The 19158-nt window shown below is 58.9% G+C and overlaps 1 protein-coding gene across 1 annotated transcript in view; it reads left to right on the forward strand.

Moving 5' to 3' along the window:
- SRCAP (Snf2 related CREBBP activator protein) overlaps positions 1-19158 on the forward strand; it is a 110293-nt gene that overhangs the window by 16229 nt on the left and 74906 nt on the right. Inside the window, exons 8-16 of the mRNA XM_072936391.1 lie at positions 2313-2492; positions 3396-3456; positions 4838-4896; positions 6061-6136; positions 7256-7345; positions 10629-10724; positions 12472-12623; positions 12811-12849; positions 18125-18302. Coding sequence (XP_072792492.1) covers positions 2313-2492; positions 3396-3456; positions 4838-4896; positions 6061-6136; positions 7256-7345; positions 10629-10724; positions 12472-12623; positions 12811-12849; positions 18125-18302 — 931 coding nt within the window. The remainder of the gene's footprint in view (positions 1-2312; positions 2493-3395; positions 3457-4837; positions 4897-6060; positions 6137-7255; positions 7346-10628; positions 10725-12471; positions 12624-12810; positions 12850-18124; positions 18303-19158) is intronic.

The following is a 19158-nucleotide window of genomic DNA, read 5'->3' on the forward strand; positions in this document are numbered from 1 at the left end:
CTGGGCAGGCATCGGGGGGGGGGCATGGGCACACCTGGGCGGGCATGGGGGGACACCTGGACACACCTGGGACACACCTGGGTACACCTGGGCAAACCTGGGCGCACCTGGGTACACCTGGGATTCAACTGGATACACCTGGGCACACCTGGGTACACCTGGGTACACCTGACAGCATCTGGGCATGCCTGGGGGGACATGGGATATACCTGGAGCACACCTGGGCACACCTGAGGGCACCTGGGACACACCTTGGCACACCTGGGGGCACATGGAACACACCTGGGTACACCTGGGGGCACCTGGGATACACCTGGGGGCACCAGGGGGCACCTGGGGGGCATTTTGGGGAATGTGTGCACACTTGGGAACACCTGGGGCACACCTGGGTACACCTGGGGGCACCTGGGCACGCCTGGGGGGACATGGCACACACCTGGGTACACCTGCAAGGACGTGGGATACACCTGGGGATACCTGGGACACACATGGGCACACCTGGGGGTACCTGGAATACACCTGGGGCACACCTGGGGGCACCTGGGCACACCTGGGGGCACCTGGGTACACCTGGGACACACCTGGGGGCATATGGGACAAACCTGGGGGCACTTGGGCACACCTGGGGGCACATGGGATACACCTGGGACACACCTGGGGGCACCTGGGAACACAGCTGAGCACACAGGTGGTGCCCAGGTGAGCACACAGGTGTTCACACAGGTGGGCACCCAGTTGGCCACACAGGTGGGATCACAATTGGGCACACAGTTGGGCACACAGGTGGCACACAGGTGCCCAGGTGAGCTTGTAGGTGCCCAGGTGAGCCCCCAGGTGGGCACACGGGCACACAGGTGAGCTCCCAGGTGCCCGCAGGTGGTGCAGTTCAATGCACACAGGTGCCCAGGTGGGCAGAGGAGCACACAGGTGCCCAGGTGGCACACAGGTGGGCACACAGGCACACAGGTGGCACAGGTGATCTCACAGGTGGGCACATGGGCAGACCGGTGCCAAGGTGGACAGAGGAGCACACAGGTTCCCAGGTGTGGCACACAGGTGCCCAGGTGGGCACACAGGTGAGCTCCAGGTGCCCAGGTGAGCCCCCAGGTGCCCAGGTGGCACACAGGTGCCCCTGTCGGCACACAGGTGTGCCCCAGGTGACCCCAGGTGCCTGCAGGTGGAACAGAGGTGGGATCACAGATAAGCACACAGGTGAGCTCACAGGTGGGCACATGGGCAGACAGGTGCCCAGGTGGACAGAGTAGCACACAGGTGCCCAGGTGTGCACACAGGTGAGCACATAGGTGGGCACACAGGTGGCACACAGGTGCCCAGGTGCCCCCAGGTGATCACACAGGTGCCCAGGTGGGCACACAGGTGGGATCACGGGCACACAGGTGATCACACAGGTGCCCAGGTGGGCACACAGGTGGGCACACAGGCACACAGGTGGCACACAGATGCCCAGGTGGGCACACAGGTGGGCACACAGGTGGGCACACAGGTGGCACACAGATGCCCAGATGGGCACACAGGTGGGCCCAGGTGCCCCAGGTGATCACACAGGTGCCCGCAGGTGGTGCAGTTCAATGCACACAGGTGGCACACAGGTGGGATCACAGATTGGCACACAGGTAGGCACACAGGTAGGCACACAGGTGGGCACACGGGCACACAGGTGGTACACAGGTGAGGTCACAGGTGCCCAGGTGCCCAGGTGAGCACACAGGTGGGCACACGGGCACACAGGTGGGATCACAGTTTGGCACACAGGTGCCCAGGTGTCCCCCAGGTGGGCACAGGTGTGCCCAGGTGATCACACAGGTGGCACACAGGTGTGCACACAGGTGCCCAGGTGGGCTCACAGGTGGCACACAAGTGGCACACAGGTGCCCAGGTGCCCAAGGTGATCACACAGGTGGGATCACAGATGGGCACACAGGTGCTCCAGGTGCCCGCAGGTGGTGCAGTTCAGGTGCACACAGGTGGCACACAGGTGCCCAGGTGCCCCCAGGTGTTCACACAGGTGGGATCACAGATGGGCACACAGGTGCCCAGGTGAGCTTGTAGGTGCCCAGGTGTGCCCCAGGTGACCGCCAGGTGCCCGCAGGTGGTGCAGTTCAAGCAGCACACAGGTGCCCAGGTGGGATCACGGGCACACAGGTGTGCCCCAGGTGATCTCCAGGTGCCCCAGGTGACCCCCAGGTGCCCACAGGTGGTGCAGTTTAGGTGCACATGGGCACACAGGTGGGCACAGAGGTGGGCTCACAGGGGCACACAGGTGCCCCCAGGTGACCGCCAGGTGCCCGCAGGTGGTGCAGTTCAAGCAGCAGTCCCGTCTCGAGGAGCGCCGGAAGAAGGCGCTGGACCTGCACCTGGACTTCATCGTGGGGCAGACGGAGCGGTACTCGCACCTGCTGAGCCGCAGCCTGAACCAGGCCCCACGGCCACGCCCACAGCTCACCTGTGCAGGTGAGACTCACCTGAGAGGGGTTTGGGGTCACCTGAGAGGGGTTTGGGGTCACCTGAGAGTGGTTTGGGTGGGGTTTGGGGTCACCTGTGCAGGTGAGACTCACCTCAGAGGGGTTTGGGGTCACCTGAGAGGGGTTTGGGTGGGGTTTGGGGTCACCTGTGCAGGTGGGACTCACCTGAGAGGGTTTGGGGTCACCTGAGAGGGGTTTGGGGTCACCTGTGCAGGTGGGACTCACCTGAGAGAGGTTTGGGGTCACCTGAGGGGGGTTTGGGGTCACCTGAGAGGGGTTTGGGTGGGGTTTGGGGGCACCTGTGCAGGTGGGACTCACCTGAGAGGGGTTTGGGGGCACCTGAGAGGGGTTTGGGGTCACCTGGGAGGGGTTTGGGGGGGTTTGGGGTCACACCTGCTGAGCCGCAGCCTCAATGCCACGCCCCGGCCACGCCCACAGCTCACCTGTGCAGGTGAGACACACCTGAGAGGGGTTTGGGGGGGGTTTGGGGTCACACCTGCTGAGCCGCAGCCTCAATGCCACGCCCCGGCCACGCCCACAGCTCACCTGTGCAGGTGAGACTCACCTGAGAGGGGTTTGGGTGGGGTTTGGGGTCACACCTGCTGAGCCGCAGCCTGAACCAGGCCCCACGGCCACGCCCACAGCTCACCTGTGCAGGTGAGACACACCTGGGAGGGGTTTGGGGTCACCTGAGAGGGGTTTGGGACACACCTGAGAGGGGTTTGGGGTCACCTGAGAGGGGTTTGGGACACACCTGAGAGGGGTTTGGGGGGGGTTTGGGGTCGCACCTGCTGAGCCGGAGCCTGAACCAGGCCACGCCCCGGCCACGCCCACAGCTCACCTGTGCAGGTGAGACACACCTGAGAGGGGTTTGGGGTCACCTGAGAGGGGTTTGGGGGGGGTTTGGGGTCACACCTGCTGAGCCGGAGCCTCAATGCCACGCCCCGGCCACGCCCACAGCTCACCTGTGCAGGTGAGACTCACCTGAGAGGGGTTTGGGGGGGGTTTGGGGTCACCTGAGGGGGTTTGAGGTCACCTGTGGTTGCTCAGGTGTCACCCATGGGTGCTCAGGTGTCACCTGTGGGTGCTCAGGTGTCACCCATGGGTGCTCAGGTGTCACCCATGGGTGCTCAGGTGTCACCTGTGGGTGCTCAGGTCTCACCTGTGGGTGCTCAGGTGCCACCCATGGGTGCTCAGGTTTCACCTGTGGGTGCTCAGTTGTCACCTGTGGGTGCTCAGGTGTCACCTGTGGGTGCTCAGGTGTCACCCGTGGGTGCTCAGGTGTCACCCATGGGTGCTCAGGTCTCACCTGTGGGTGCTCAGGTGCCACCCTTGGGTGCTCAGGTGTCACCCATGGGTGCTCAGGTGTCACCTGTGGGTGCTCAGGTGTCACCTGTGGGTGCTCAGGTCTCACCTGTGGGTGCTCAGGTGTCACCCATGGGTGCTCAGGTGTCACCTGTGGGTGCTCAGGTGTCACCCATGGGTGCTCAGGTCTCACCTGTGGGTGCTCAGGTGTCACCTGTGGGTGCTCAGGTGTCACCCGTGGGTGCTCAGGTGTCACCTGTGGGTGCTCAGGTGTCACCCATGGGTGCTCAGGTGTCACCTGTGGGTGCTCAGGTGCCACCCATGGGTGCTCAGGTGCCACCCGAGGGTGCTCAGGTGTCACCCGTGGGTGCTCAGGTGTCACCCATGGGTGCTCAGGTCTCACCTGTGGGTGCTCAGGTGTCACCTGTGGGTGCTCAGGTGTCACCTGTGGGTGCTCAGGTGTCACCCGTGGGTGCTCAGGTGCCACCTGTGGGTGCTCAGGTCTCACCTGTGGGTGCTCAGGTGCCACCCGTGGGTGCTCAGGTGTCACCTGTGGGTGCTCAGGTGTCACCCGTGGGTGCTCAGGTGTCACCCATGGGTGCTCAGGTGCCACCTGTGGGTGCTCAGGTGTCACCCGTGGGTGCTCATGTCTCACCTGTGGGTGCTCAGGTGTCACCTGTGGGTGCTCAGGTCTCACCCATGGGTGCTCAGGTGTCACCTGTGGGTGCTCAGGTCTCACCCATGGGTGCTCAGGTGTCACCTGTGGGTGCTCAGGTGCCACCCATGGGTGCTCAGGTGCCACCCATGGGTGCCCATGTCTCACCTGTGGGTGCTCAGGTGTCACCTGTGGGTGCTCAGGTGTCACCCATGGGTGCCCATGTCTCACCTGTCGGTTCAGGTGTCACCCATGGGTGCTCAGGTCTCACCTGTGGGTGCTCAGGTGTCACCCGTGGGTGCTCAGGTCTCACCTGTGGGTGCTCAGGTGTCACCTGTGGGTGCTCAGGTGCCACCCATGGGTGCTGGGCTCTCACCTGTCCCCACCTTTGCAGCCTCGGCCGAGAGCCCCCCCCGACCTTTGGGTGACCTCCTGGGGACCCTCCCCCCACAGGTAACGCCCCTCCCCCACCTGTCCCCTCCCCCACCCCCCTGTCCCTTCACCTGTCCCCTCCCCCACCTTACCTGTCCCCTCACCTGTCCCCTCCCCCCCTCACCTGTCCCCTCCCCCCTCTCACCTGTCCCCTCCCCCCTCTCACCTGTCCCCTCCCCCCTCTCTCACCTGTCCCCTCCCCCCCTCTGTCCCCTCCCCCCCCTCTCACCTGTCCCCTCCCCCCCCCTCTCACCTGTCCCCTCCCCCCCTCTCTCACCTGTCCCCTCCCCCCCCTCTGTCCCCTCCCCCATCTCACCTGTCCCCTCCCCCATTTCTCACCTGTCCCCTCCCCCATTCTCACCTGTCCCCTCCCCCACCCCTCCCCCATTTCTCACCTGTCCCCTCCCCCACCCCACCCCCATTTCTCACCTGTCCCCTCCCCCCCCAATCTCACCTGTCCCCCATTTCTCACCTGTCCCCTCCCCCATCTCTCACCTGTCCCCTCCCCCCCCTTTGTCCCCTCCCCCCCATTTCTCACCTGTCCCCTCCCCCATTTCTCACCTGTCCCCTCCCCCACCCCACCCCCATTTCTCACCTGTCCCCTCCCCCCCCAATCTCACCTGTCCCCCATTTCTCACCTGTCCCCTCCCCCATCTCTCACCTGTCCCCTCCCCCCCCTTTGTCCCCTCCCCCCATTTCTCACCTGTCCCCTCCCCCATCTCTCACCTGTCCCCTCCCCCCCCTTTGTCCCCTCCCCCCATTTCTCACCTGTCCCCTCCCCCACTCTCACCTGTCCCCTCCCCCATCTCACCTGTCCCCTCCCCCACCCCTCCCCCATTCTCACCTGTCCCCTCCCCCATTTCTCACCTGTCCCCTCCCCCCTCAGGCCCCTCCCCCATTTCTCACCTGTCCCCTCCCCCATTTCTCACCTGTCCCCTCCCCCGCCCCTCCCCCATCTCACCTGTCCCCTCCCCCATTTGTCACCTGTCCCCTCCCCCATTTCTCACCTGTCCCCTCCCCCATTCTCACCTGTCCCCTCCCCATTTCTCACCTGTCCCCTCCCCCCTCTCACCTGTCCCCTCCCCCACCCCTCCCCCCTCTCACCTGTCCCCTCCCCCGCCCCTCCCACTCTCACCTGTCCCCTCCCCCGCCCCTCCCCCCTCTCACCTGTCCCCTCCCCCACAGGTGCTCGGTCCGGCCCCTCCCCCCCCCTGGGGCCCGCGGGAGGAGGATGAAGAGTTCGAGGCTGAGGAGGAGGAGGGTGAGAGGGGGAGGGGCGGGGAGGGGGGAGGGGACAGGTGAGGGGGGGGGAGGGGACAGGTGAGATGTGGGGGAGGGGACAGGTGAGATGGGGGAGGGGACAGGTGAGGGGGAGGTGCCATTTTGTGCCATTTTTTGCCATTTTGTGCCATTTTTTTGCCTTTTTTTACCATTTTTTGCCACTTTGGTGCCATTTTGTGCCGTTTTTTTACCATTTTTTGCCTTTTTTTACCATTTTTCATCATTTTGGTGCCATTTTTTACCATTTCTTGCCACTTTGGGGCCATTTTGTTGCCATTTTTTGCTATTTTGGTGCCATTTTTTGCCATTTTGGTTCCATTTTTTACCAATTTTTGTCACTTTGGTGCCATTTTGTGCCTTTTTTTTTTCTATTTTGGTGCCATTTTTTACCATTTTGGTGCCATTTTACTGCCACTTGGTGCCATTTTGTGCCATTTTTTACCATTTTGTGTCATTTTTCACCATTTTGTTGCCTTTTTTTTACCATTTTGGTCGAGTTTGATGACATTTGCTAAGAATTGGAGGAATTTTTTACCATTTGTTGCCATTTTGGTGCCATTTTTTTACCATTTTCATGCCTTTTGTTGCAATTTCGTTGCCTTTTGATACCATTTTTTTGCCATTATGGTGCCATTTTTAACCATTTTTTACCACTTTGCGTCGTTTTGATGCCATTTTGTTGCCATTTTGTCGCCATTTGGTGCCATTTTGGTACCATTTTGTTCCATTTGGTGCAATTTTGTACCATTTTGGTGCCATTTTGTTCAATTTTGTGCCATTTTGGTGCCATTTTGGTGCTATTTGGCACCATTTGCTGCCTTTTGGCGCCATTTGGTGCCATTTTGATGACTTTTTGGTACCTTTTGATGCCATTTTGGTGCCATTTTGGTACCTTTTGGTGCCATTTTGGTGCCATTTGATGCCATTTTGGTGCCATTTTGTAACTTTTGGTGCCATTTGATGCCATTTTGGTGCCATTTTGTAACTTTTGGTGCCATTTGATGCCATTTTGGTGCCATTTTGTAACTTTTGGTGCCATTTTGGTGCCATTTGGTGCCATTTTTGTACATTTTGGTGCCATTTGGTGCCCCCGTGGCAGGTGAGGACGAGGAGGACACGATCGCGGCTCAGGAGCGCCTCGAGGGCGACGTCGATCACCAGCAGGAGCTGGACGACCTGGCCAGGGAGGGTAAGGGACAGAAACACCCAAAATCACCCCAAAATCACCTGAAAATCACCCAAAAAAATACCCCAAAATCACCCAGAAAATACCCACAAAAATCACCCAAAATCACCCCAAAAAATCACCCAAAATCACGCAGGAAACGCCCCAAAAAATCCCCCGAAGTCACCAAAATATATCCCAAAATCAACCAGAAAACACCCTAAAAACACACAGGAAATGCTCAAAAAAATCACCCAAAATCATCCAGGAAATGCCCCAAAAAATCACCCAAAATCACACAGGAAATGCCCCAAAAAATCACCCAAAGTCACCCCAAAAAATACCCCAAAATCACCCCAAAATCCCCAGCAGGAGCTGGACGACCTGGCCAGGGAGGGTAAGGGACGGAAACACCCCAAAATCACCTAAAATCACCCCAAAAATACCCCAAAATCACCCCAAAAGTCCTCCAAAATCACCCAGGAAATGCCCCAAAAAAAATCACCCAGAAAATACCCCAAAAAATCACCCAAAGTCACCAAAATATACCCCAAAGTCACCCAGAAAATAACCAAAAAAAATCACCCGTAATCACCCCAAAAATACCCCAAAAATCACCCCAAAAGTCCTCCAAAATCACCCAGAAAATACCCCAAAAAAATCACCCAAAATCACCCAGAAAATAACCCAAAATGTCACCCAAAGTCACACAAAAATACCCCAAAATCACCCAGAAAATACCAAAAAAATTCAGCCAAAATCACCCCAAAAAATCAGCCAAAATCACCCACAAAATACCCCAAAAAATCACCCAAAACCACCCCAAAAAATATCCCAAAATCACCCCAGAAAATCCCTTAGAATCTTTCAAACCCCCCCAAAAATAGCCCAATAACTACCCAAAATCCAACAGAAAATACCCCAAAAATCACCCACAAAACAACCCAAAAAATCACCCAAAGTCGCCCAAAAATACCCCAAAATCACCCAGAAAATAACCCAAAAAATCACCCAAAATCACCAAAAAATCACCCAAAATCACCCAGAATATCCCCCAAAAAATCTCCCAAAACAACCCAAAAATCACCTTAAAATTCCTCAGGATATTTCAAAATGACCCAAAGTAACCCAAAATTATCTGAAGTTTTCCAAAATAAGCCCTGGGAATCCTAAAATGGCCCAAAATGAATCTTAAAACCCCAAAATGACCCAAAATTTGCTCGAAAAAATCCCAAATGGCTCAAAATGACCCAAAATGAGCCTTGAAATCCCCAAATGACCCAAACTTCGCCCTGAAAAATCCCAAAATGACTCAAAATGAGCCTTGAAACCCCAAAATGACCCAAAATTCCTCCTGAAAAATCCCAAAATGACTCAAAATGAGCCTTGAAATCCCGAAATGACAAAAAATTCGCCCTGAAAAATCCCAATATGGCTCAAAATGAGCCTTGAACCTCCAAAATGACCCAAAATGACCCAAAAACAGCCTGAAAACTTCAGAATGACCCAAAATGACTCAAAATTCGCCCTGAAAAATCCCAAAATGACCCAAAATGAGCCTTGAAACCCCAAAATGACCCAAATTCGCCATGAAAAATCCCAAAACGACCCAAAATGAGCCTTGAACCTCCAAAATGACCCAAAATGACCCAAAATTCGCCCTGAAAAATCCCAATATGGTTCAAAATAACCCAAAATGAGCCTTGAAACCCCAAAATGACCCAAAATTCGCCCCAAAAAAACCCAAAATGAGCCTTGACCCTCCAAAATTACCCAAAATGTCCCAAAACCAGCTTGAAAACCCCAAAATGAACCAAAATGTCCCAAAATGAGCCATAAAAACCCCAAAATGACCCGAAATGACCCAAAATCAGCCTTGAAACCCCAAAATGACCCAAAATGTCCCAAAATGAGCTCTAAAAATGCCAAAATTACCTGAAATGACCCAAAATGTGTCAAAATCAGCCTTGAAACCCCAAAATGTCCCAAAATGAGCCATAAAAACCCCAAAATGACCCGAAATGACCCAAAATATTTCAAAATCAGCCTTGAAACCCCAAAATGTCCCAAAATCAGCTCTGAAGCCCAAAATGCCCCAAAATGTCCCAAAATGTCCCAAAATGTCCCAAAATGAGCCCTAAAAACCCAAAAATGTCCCAAAATGACCCAAAATGTCCCAAAATGAGCCCTAAAAACCCCAAAGTCCCCCAAAATCAGCCCCAAAATCCCCCAAATTTCCCCCAAACTGCACTGGGACCCCCCGAGATCCACCTGGGAGCCCTCAGGTGTGTCCCAGGTGACCCCAGGTACCCCCAGGTGTGCTCCATGTGTGTTTCAGGTGCCCCCACGTGCCCCCAGGTCTGTTGCAGGTGCCCCCAGGTGCCCCAGGTGTGTTTTAGGTGCCCGAGGTGTTCCCCAGGTGTATCCAGGTGTTCCTCAGGTGCCCCCAGGTGTGTTTCAGGTGTGTTGCACTTGCCCAGGTGCCCCCAGGTATGTTTCAGGTGCCCCCAGGTGTGTCCCAGGTGTGACCATGTGACACAGGTGTGTCCCAGGTAACTGAGGTGTGCCCCAGATATCCCCAGGTACCCCCAGTTGTGCCCCCAAGTGTGACCCCAGGTGACCTCAGGTGCCCCCAGGTGTGTCCCAGGTGTGTTTCAGGTGTTCCCCAGATGCCCCCAGGTGACCCAGGTGTGCCCAGGTGCCCCCAGGTGTGTCCCAGGTGCCCCCAGGTGTTCCCCAGGTGTGTTTCAGGTGCCCCCAGGTGACCCCAGGTGTGACCCAGGTGTGTTGCAGGTGTTCCCAGGTGTCCCCAGGTGTGTTTCAGGCGCCCCCAGGTGTGTCCCAGGTGTGACCATGTGACACAGGTGTGTCCCAGGTAACTGAGGTGTGCCCCAGATATCCCCAGGTGCCCCCAGGTACCCCCAGGTGTGCCCCCAAGTGTGACTCCAGGTGACCTCAGGTGCCCAGGTGTATCTTAGGTGCCCCCAAGTGTGCCCAGGTGTGTTTCAGGTGCCCAAGTGCCCCCAGGTGACCCCAGGTGTGTTTCAGGTGCCCCCAGGTGCCACCAGGTGTGCCCCAGCTACCCCAGGTGACTCTCAGGTGTGTTTCAGGTGCTCCCAGGTGTGTCCCAGGTACCCCCAGCTACTCCCCAGGTGTGTCCCAGGTGTGTCTCAGGTGTGTTTCAGTTCCCCAGGTGTGTCCCAGGTGTGTCTCAGGTGTGTTTCAGTTCCCCAGGTGCCCCCAGGTGTGACTCAGGTGTGTCTCAGGTGCCCCCAGGTGTTCCCCAGGTGACCCAGGTGTGTTCCAGGTGCGCTGCCCATGGAGGAGCTGCTGCAGCGTTACCGCGGCGCCTTCACCGACTCCGACTGCGACTCCGCCCCCGGCGCCAGCAGCACCCGCTCAGGTGAGTCACACCTGTCCAGGTGTGTCTGTACCTGTCCCAGGTGTGTCTGTACCTGTCCAGGTGTGTCTGTGCCTGTCCCAGGTGTGTCTGTGCCTGTCCCAGGTGTGTCTGTGCCTGTCCCAGGTGTGTCTGTACCTGTCCCAGGTGTGTCTGTACCTGTCCAGGTGTGTCTGTGCCTGTCCCAGGTGTGTCTGTACCTGTCCAGGTGTGTCTCACCTGTCCCAGGTGTGTCTGTGCCTGTCCAGGTGAGTCTGTGCCTGTCCCAGGTGTGTCTGTGCCTGTCCCAGGTGTGTCTGTACCTGTCCCAGGTGTGTCTGTGCCTGTCCCAGGTGTGTCTGTACCTGTCCCAGGTGTGTCTGTGCCTGTCCAGGTGTGTCTGTGCCTGTCCCAGGTGTGTCTCACCTGTCCAGGTGTGTCTCACCTGTCCCAGGTGTGTCTGTGCCTGTCCCAGGTGTGTCTGTGCCTGTCCCAGGTGTGTCTGTGCCTGTCTCAGGTGTGTCTGTGCCTGCCCAGGTGTGTCTGTGCCTGTCTCAGGTGTGTCTGTGCCTGCCCAGGTGTGTCTGTGCCTGTCCAGGTGTGTCTGTACCTGTCCCAGGTGTATCTCACCTGTCCAGGTGTGTCTCACCTGTCCCAGGTGTGTCTGTGCCTGTCCAGGTGTGTCTGTGCCTGTCCCAGGTGTGTCTGTGCCTGTCCAGGTGTGTCTGTACCTGTCCAGGTGTGTCTCACCTGTCCCAGGTGTGTCTGTACCTGTCCCAGGTGTGTCTGTGCCTGTCCAGGTGTGTCTGTGCCTGTCCCAGGTGTGTCTGTACCTGTCCCAGGTGTATCTCACCTGTCCCAGGTGTGTCTGTGCCTGTCCAGGTGTGTCCCAACCCCCCCAGGTGTGTCCCAACCCCCCTCAGGTGTGTCCCAAACCCCCTCAGGTGTGTCCCAACCCCCTCAGGTGTGTCCCAAACCCCTCAGGTGTGTCCCAAACCCCCTCAGGTGTGTCCCAAGCCCCTCAGGTGTGTCCCAACCCCCTCAGGTGTGTCCCAACCCCCTCAGGTGTGTCCCAAACCCCCTCAGGTGTGTCTCACCTGTCCAGGTGTGTCCCAACCCCCCCCCTCAGGTGTGTCACACCTGCCCAGGTGTGTCCCAAACCCCCTCAGGTGTGTCCCAACCCCCCTCAGGTGTGTCCCACCTGTCCAGGTGTGTCCCAAACCCCCTCAGGTGTGTCCCAACCCCCTCAGGTGTGTCCCAACCCCCCTCAGGTGTGTCCCAACCCCCCTCAGGTGTGTCCCAACCCCCCTCAGGTGTGTCCCAACCCCCTCAGGTGTGTCCCAACCCCCTCAGGTGTGTCACACCTGTCCAGGTGTGTCCCAACCCCCTCAGGTGTGTCCCAAACCCCCTCCAGGTGTGTCACACCTGTCCAGGTGTGTCCCAACCCCCTCAGGTGTGTCCCAACCCCCTCAGGTGTGTCACACCTGTCCAGGTGTGTCCCAACCCCCCTCAGGTGTGTCCCAACCCCTCTCAGGTGTGTCCCACCTGTCCAGGTGTGTCCCAACCCCCCTCAGGTGTGTCCCAACCCCCTCCCCAGGTGTGTCCCACCTGTCCAGGTGTGTCCCAAACCCCCTCAGGTGTGTCCCAACCCCCTCAGGTGTGTCCCAAACCCCTCTCAGGTGAGTCCCAATCCCCTCAGGTGTGTCCCAACCCCCTCCCCAGGTGTGTCACACCTGCCCAGGTGTGTCACCCCCCCTCACCTGTCCCCCAGACTCACCTGGCGGCGACACCGAGGAGGAGGAGGAGGAGGAAGAGGAGGAGGAGGAGGAGGACGAGGCCGAAGAGGAGGAGGAGGAGGAGGAGGGGGGGAGGGGCCGGCAGGTGAGCCCCGGGGGGGCGCGGCCCCGCCCGCACCTGCCCAGGTGAGCCCCGCCCCGGCCCCGCCCCCCGGCCCCGCCCCCAAGAAGGAGATCAGCGACATCGCGGCGGCGGCGGAGAGTCTGCAGCCCAAGGGGTACACCCTGGCCACCACGCAGGTAACGCACCTGGGCACACCTGGGCACTCACCTGGGCACACCTGAGATACACGTGGGCACACCTGGGTACACAGAGTCTCCAGCCCAAGGGGTACACCTTGGCCACCACACAGGTAACTCACCTGGGCACTCACCTGGGCATTCACCTGGGCACAGCTGGGCACACCTGGGCACACCTGGGCACACCTGGGCACAGCTGAGATATACCTGGGCACACCTGGGCACAGCTGGGTATACCTGAGATACACCTGGGCACTCACTTGGGCACACCTGGGCACATCTGAGATACACCTGGGGGCACCTGAGATACACCTGGGCACACCTGGGCACACCTGGGAGCTGATTGGCTGAGCTCTGTGTGCGCACAGGTGAGGCAGGAGCTGATTGGCTGACTCACCTGAGTGACTCACCTGAGTGACTCACCTGAGAGTGACTCACCTGGGACTAACTTAACTGGGACTGACTCACCTGGGGGTACCTGTGCCTCACCTGGGCGTACCTGGGACTCACCTGGACTGACTCAGCTGTGGTGGATTCACCTGGGACTGAGTTACCTGTGACTCACCTGGGACTGACTCACCTGGGATTGACTTTCCTGTGACTCACTTGTGCCTCATCTCTACACTCACCTGGGGGTACCTGTGCCTCATCAGGGACTGACCTGGACTGATTTACTTGTGGTGGATTCACCTGGGACTGAGTTACCTGGGACTCACCTGGGACTGACTCACCTGGGACTGACTCACCTGGGACTCACCTGGGACTGACTCACCTGGGACTCACCTGGGACTCACCTGCGGGTACCTGAGACTCACCTGGGACTGACCTGGACTGACTCAACTGGGATTGAGTTACCTGTGACTCACCTGCGCCTCACATCTTCATTCACCTGGGGCTCACCTGTGCCTCACTTGGGGGTACCTGTGAATATCTCACCTGGGACTCACCTGTCTCACCTGGCCAGGTAAAAACACCCATCCCGCACCTGCTGCGCACACGCTGCGCGAGTACCAGCACATCGGGCTGGGGGGGGATTGGGGTACCTGTCAGGGGCTCACCTGGGGCTCACCTGGGGCTCACCTGGGGCTCACCTGGGACTCACCTGGGGGTACCTGAGACTCACCTGGGGGTACCTGGATCTCACTTGGGGGTACCTGTGTCTCACCTGGGGGTACCTGTGACTCACCTGGCCAGGTGAAGACGCCGATCCCGCACCTGCTGCGCACACGCTGCGCGAGTACCAGCACATCGGGCTGGGGGGGATTGGGGTACCTGTGAGGGGCTCACCTGGGGGTACCTGTGACTCACCTGTGCCTCACCTGGGGTACCTGGGGCTCACCTGGGGGTACCTGAGACTCACCTGGGGGTACCTGAGACTCACCTGGGACTGACCTGGACGGATTTACTTGTGGTGGATTCTCCTGGGATTGAGTTACCTGTGCCTCACCTGGGACTGACTCACCTGGGACTAACTCACCTAAATTACTCACCTGAGTGACTCACCTGAGTGACTCACCTGGGACTGACCTGGACTGACTCACCTGTGGTGGATTCACCTGGGATTGAGTTACCTGGGACTCACCTGAGTGACTCACCTGGGACTGACTCACCTGGGGGTACCTGAGACTCACCTGGGGGTACCTGAGACTCACCTGGGACTCATCTGGGACTCACCTGAGACTCACATAGGACTGAGTCACCTGGGACTGACTTACCTGGGGCTCACCTGTGCCTCACCTGGGGTACCTGAGGCTCACCTGGGGGTACCTGAGACTCACCTGGGGGTACCTGAGACTCACATAGGACTGACTGACTTGGGACTGACTTACCTGGGGGTACCTGTGCCTTACCTGGGGGTACCTGTCAGGGGCTCACCTGGGGCTCACCTCTGTCTCACCTGTGTCTCACCTGCACAGGTGAAGACGCCGATCCCGCACCTGCTGCGCACACGCTGCGCGAGTACAGCACATCGGGCTGGGGGTGAATGGGGTACCTGTGAGGGGCTCACCTGGGACTGACCTGGGACTGACTTACCTGGGACTGACTCACCTGGGGCTCACCTGGGACTGACTCACCTGGGACTGACTCACCTGGGGGTACCTGGGACTCACCTGGGGGTACCTGGGACTCACCTGAGACTCACCTGAGTGACTCACCTGGAACTGACTCACCTGGGACTCACCTGGGGGTACCTGTGCCTCACCTGGGACTGACCTGGACTGACTCACCTGGGACTGACTCACCTGGGACTGACCTGGACTGATTTACCTGTGGTGGATTCACCTGGGATTGAGTTACCTGTGCCTCACCTGGGACTGACTCACCTGGGACTGACTCACCTGGGACTCACCTCTACACTCACCTGGGGGTACCTGTGTCTCACCTGGGGGCACCTGGGGCTCACCTGGGGGTACCTGTCAGGGACTCACCTGAGTGACTCACCTGGGACTGACTCACCTGGGGGTACCTGAGACTCACCTGGGACTCACCTGGGACTCACCTGAGACTCACATAGGACTGACTGACTTGGGACTGACTTACCTGGGGGTACCTGTGCCTCACCTGGGGGTACCTGGGGCTCACCTGGGGGTACCTGTGACTCACCTGGGGGTACCTGTCAGAGGCTCACCTGGGGCTCACCTGGGGGTATCTGGGAGTGACCTGGGGCTGACCTGGACTGATTTACCTGTGGTGGATTCACCTGTGGTGGACTCACCTGGGACTGACTGGGACTGACTCACCTGGGACTGACTGGGACTGACTCACATGTGCCTCACCTGGGACTGACTCACCTGGGATTGAGTTACCTGTGACTCACCTGTGCCTCACCTGTGACTCACGTGGGGGTACCTGTGCCTCACCTGGGACTCACCTGGGGCTCAGGTGTGTCTCACCTGGGGTTACCTGTCTCACCTGGCCAGGTGAAGACCCCCATCCCGCACCTGCTGCGCACACGCTGCGCGAGTACCAGCACATCGGGCTGGGGGGGATTGGGGTACCTGTGCCTTACCTGGGGGTACCTGTGAGGGGCTCACCTGGGGTACCTGTGCCTCACCTGTGCCTCACCTGGGGTACCTGTGCCTCACCTGGGGTACCTGAGACTCACCTGGGACTCACCTGAGACTCACCTGGGACTGACTCACTTGGGACTGACTTACCTGGGGGTACCTGGGACTGACCTGGGGGTACCTGTGCCTCACCTGGGGGTACCTGTGACTCACCTGGGGGTCTCACCTGCACAGGTAAAGACCCCGATCCCGCACCTGCTGCGCGGCACGCTGCGCGAGTACAGCACATCGGGCTGGGGGGGATTGGGGTTACCTGGGGGTACCTGTGAGGGGCTCAGGTGTGTCTCACCTGTGCCTTACCTGTGCCTCACCTGAGGTTACCTGTAACTCACCTGGCCAGGTAAAAACACCGATCCCGCACCTGCTGCGCACACGCTGCGCGAGTACCAGCACATCGGGCTGGGGGGGATTGGGGTACCTGTGAGGGGCTCACCTGGGGCTCACCTGGGGGCACCTGGGGCTCACCTGGGGCTGATCTGGACTGATTTACCTGTGGTGGATTCACCTGTGACTGACTCACCTGGGACTCATTTGGGACTGACCCACCTGGGGGTACCTGGGACTCACCTGAGTGAGTCACCTGGGACTGACTCACCTGGGACCGACTCACCTGGGACTCACCTGTGGTGGATTCACCTGGGATTGAGTTACCTGTGACTCACCTGGGACTGACTCACTTGTGTCTCACCTGGGGGTACCTGGGACTCACCTGGGACTCACCTGGGACTCACATAGGACTGACTCACCTGGGACTGACTCACCTGGGGGTATCTGGGACTCACCTGGGGGACTGTGCCTCACCTGGGACTGACCTGGAGTGACTTACCTGTGGGTACCTGGGACTGACCTGGAAATGACTCACCTGGGACTGACTCACCTGGGACTGACTGGGACTGACTTGACTCACCTGGACTGAGTTACCTGTGTCTCACCTGGGGGTACCTGTGCCTTACCTGGGGGTACCTGGGACTCACCTGGGACTCACCTGGAGTGACTCACCTGTACCAGCACATGGGGCTGGACTGGCTGGTGATGGTGGGGGGCTGTGACATTGGGGGTACCTGTGCCTCACCTGGGGGTACCTGTGAGTGTCTCACCTGTCTCACCTGTCTCACCTGTCTCACCTGCACAGGTGAAGACGCCGATCCCGCACCTGCTGCGCACACGCTGCGCGAGTACCAGCACATCGGGCTGGGGGGGATTGGGGTACCTGTGAGGGGCTCACCTGGGGCTCACCTGGGGGCTCACTCGGGACTCACCTGAGTGACTCACCTGGGGCTCACCTGGGACTGACCTGGACTGATTTATTTGTGGTGGATTCACCTGGGATTGACTCACCTGGGACTGACTCACCTGGGACTCACCTGGAAATGACTCGACTGACCTGGGATTGAGTTACCTGTGCCTCATCTGGGGGTACCTGGGACTCACCTGGGACTGACTGGGACTGACTCACCTGGGACTGACTCACCTGGGACTGACTCACCTGGGGGCACCTGTGCCTCACGTGGGGGTACCTGGGACTCACCTGGGACTCACCTGGGATTGAGTTACCTGTGACTCACCTGGGACTGACTCACCTGGGGGTACCTGGGACTTACCTGAGTGACTCACCTGGGACTGACTCACCTGGGGGTACCTGGGACTTACCTGAGTGACTCACCTGGGACTGACTCACCTGGGATTGAGTCATCTGGGGCTCACCTGGGGGTACCTGTGTCTCACCTGGGGGTACCTGGGACTCACCTGGGACTCACCTGGGACTCACATAGGACTGACTCACCTGGGACTGACTCACCTGGGGGTATCTGGGACTCACCTGGGGGTACCTGAGACTCACCTGGGACTCACCTGAGACTCACATTGGACTGACTCACTTTGGACTGACTCACCTGGGGGTACCTGTGCCTCACCTGGGGGTACCTGGGACTCACCTGGGACTGACTCACCTGGAATTGAGTTACCTGTGCCTTATCTGGGACTGACTCACCTGAGGTTACCTGTGCCTCACCTGTACAGGTGAAGACACCCATCCCGCACCTGCTGCGCACACGCTGCGCGAGTACAGCACATCGGGCTGGGGGGGATTGGGGTTACCTGGGGGTACCTGCGAGTGTCTCACCTGTCTCACCTGTCTCACCTGTCTCACCTGTCCCACCTGTGCAGGTGAAGACCCCGATCCCGCACCTGCTGCGCGGCACGCTGCGCGAGTACAGCACATCGGGCTGGACTGGCTGGTGATGGTGGGGGGCTGTGACATTGGGGGTACCTGTGCCTTACCTGGGGGTACCTGTGACTCACCTGTGACTCACCTGGCCAGGTGAAGACGCCGATCCCGCACCTGCTGCGCGGCACGCTGCGCGAGTACCAGCACATCGGGCTGGACTGGCTGGTCACCATGTACGAGAAGAAGCTGAACGGGATCCTCGCCGACGAGATGGGGCTGGGCAAGACCATCCAGACCATCTCCCTGCTGGCGCACCTGGCCTGCGAGAAAGGTACCTGGGCACACCTGGGCACACCTGGGCACACCTGGGAGTCATCACATACACCTGGGTACGGCTGGGATACACCTGAGTGCCGTTACACACACCTGGGATACACCTGAGACACCTTGGATACACCTGGGATACACCTGGGCACACCTGGGTACACCTGAGATACACCTGAGTGCCATTACACACACCTGGGATACACCTGGAATATATCTGGGTACACCTGAGAGTCATTACACACACCTGAGATACACCTGGGCACACCTGGGATACACCTGGGTAACCTGGGATACACCTGAGAGTCGTTACACACACCTGGGCACACCTGGGTACACCTGAAATACACCTCAGTTCCATTACACACACCTGGGCACACCTGCGTATCATTACACACACCTGGGATACACCTGGGCACACCTGGGTACACCTCAGATACACCTGAGTGCCATTACACACACCTGGGATACACCTGACACACCTGGGATACACCTGGGGTCACACACCTGGGATGGGGCTGGGCAAGACCATCCAGACCATCTCCCTGCTGGCGCACCTGGCCTGCGAGAAAGGTACCTGGGCACACCTGGGCACACCTGGGCACACCTGGGCACACCTCGGGACGCCTGAGAGTCGTTACATACACCTGGGTACGGCTAGGATACACCTGAGTGCCGTTACGCACACCTGGGATACACCTGGGCACACCTGGGCACACCTGAGAGCCATCACATACACCTGGGATACACCTGGGTATGGCTGGGCACACCTGGGTACACCTATGTGACACACCTGAGCACACCTGGGTACGGCTGGGATACACCTGAGTGTCATTATACATATCTGAGATACACCTGAGACA

This window comes from Taeniopygia guttata, chromosome 16 (assembly GCF_048771995.1).
Source record: "Taeniopygia guttata chromosome 16, bTaeGut7.mat, whole genome shotgun sequence".
Lineage (NCBI taxonomy): Eukaryota > Metazoa > Chordata > Aves > Passeriformes > Estrildidae > Taeniopygia > Taeniopygia guttata.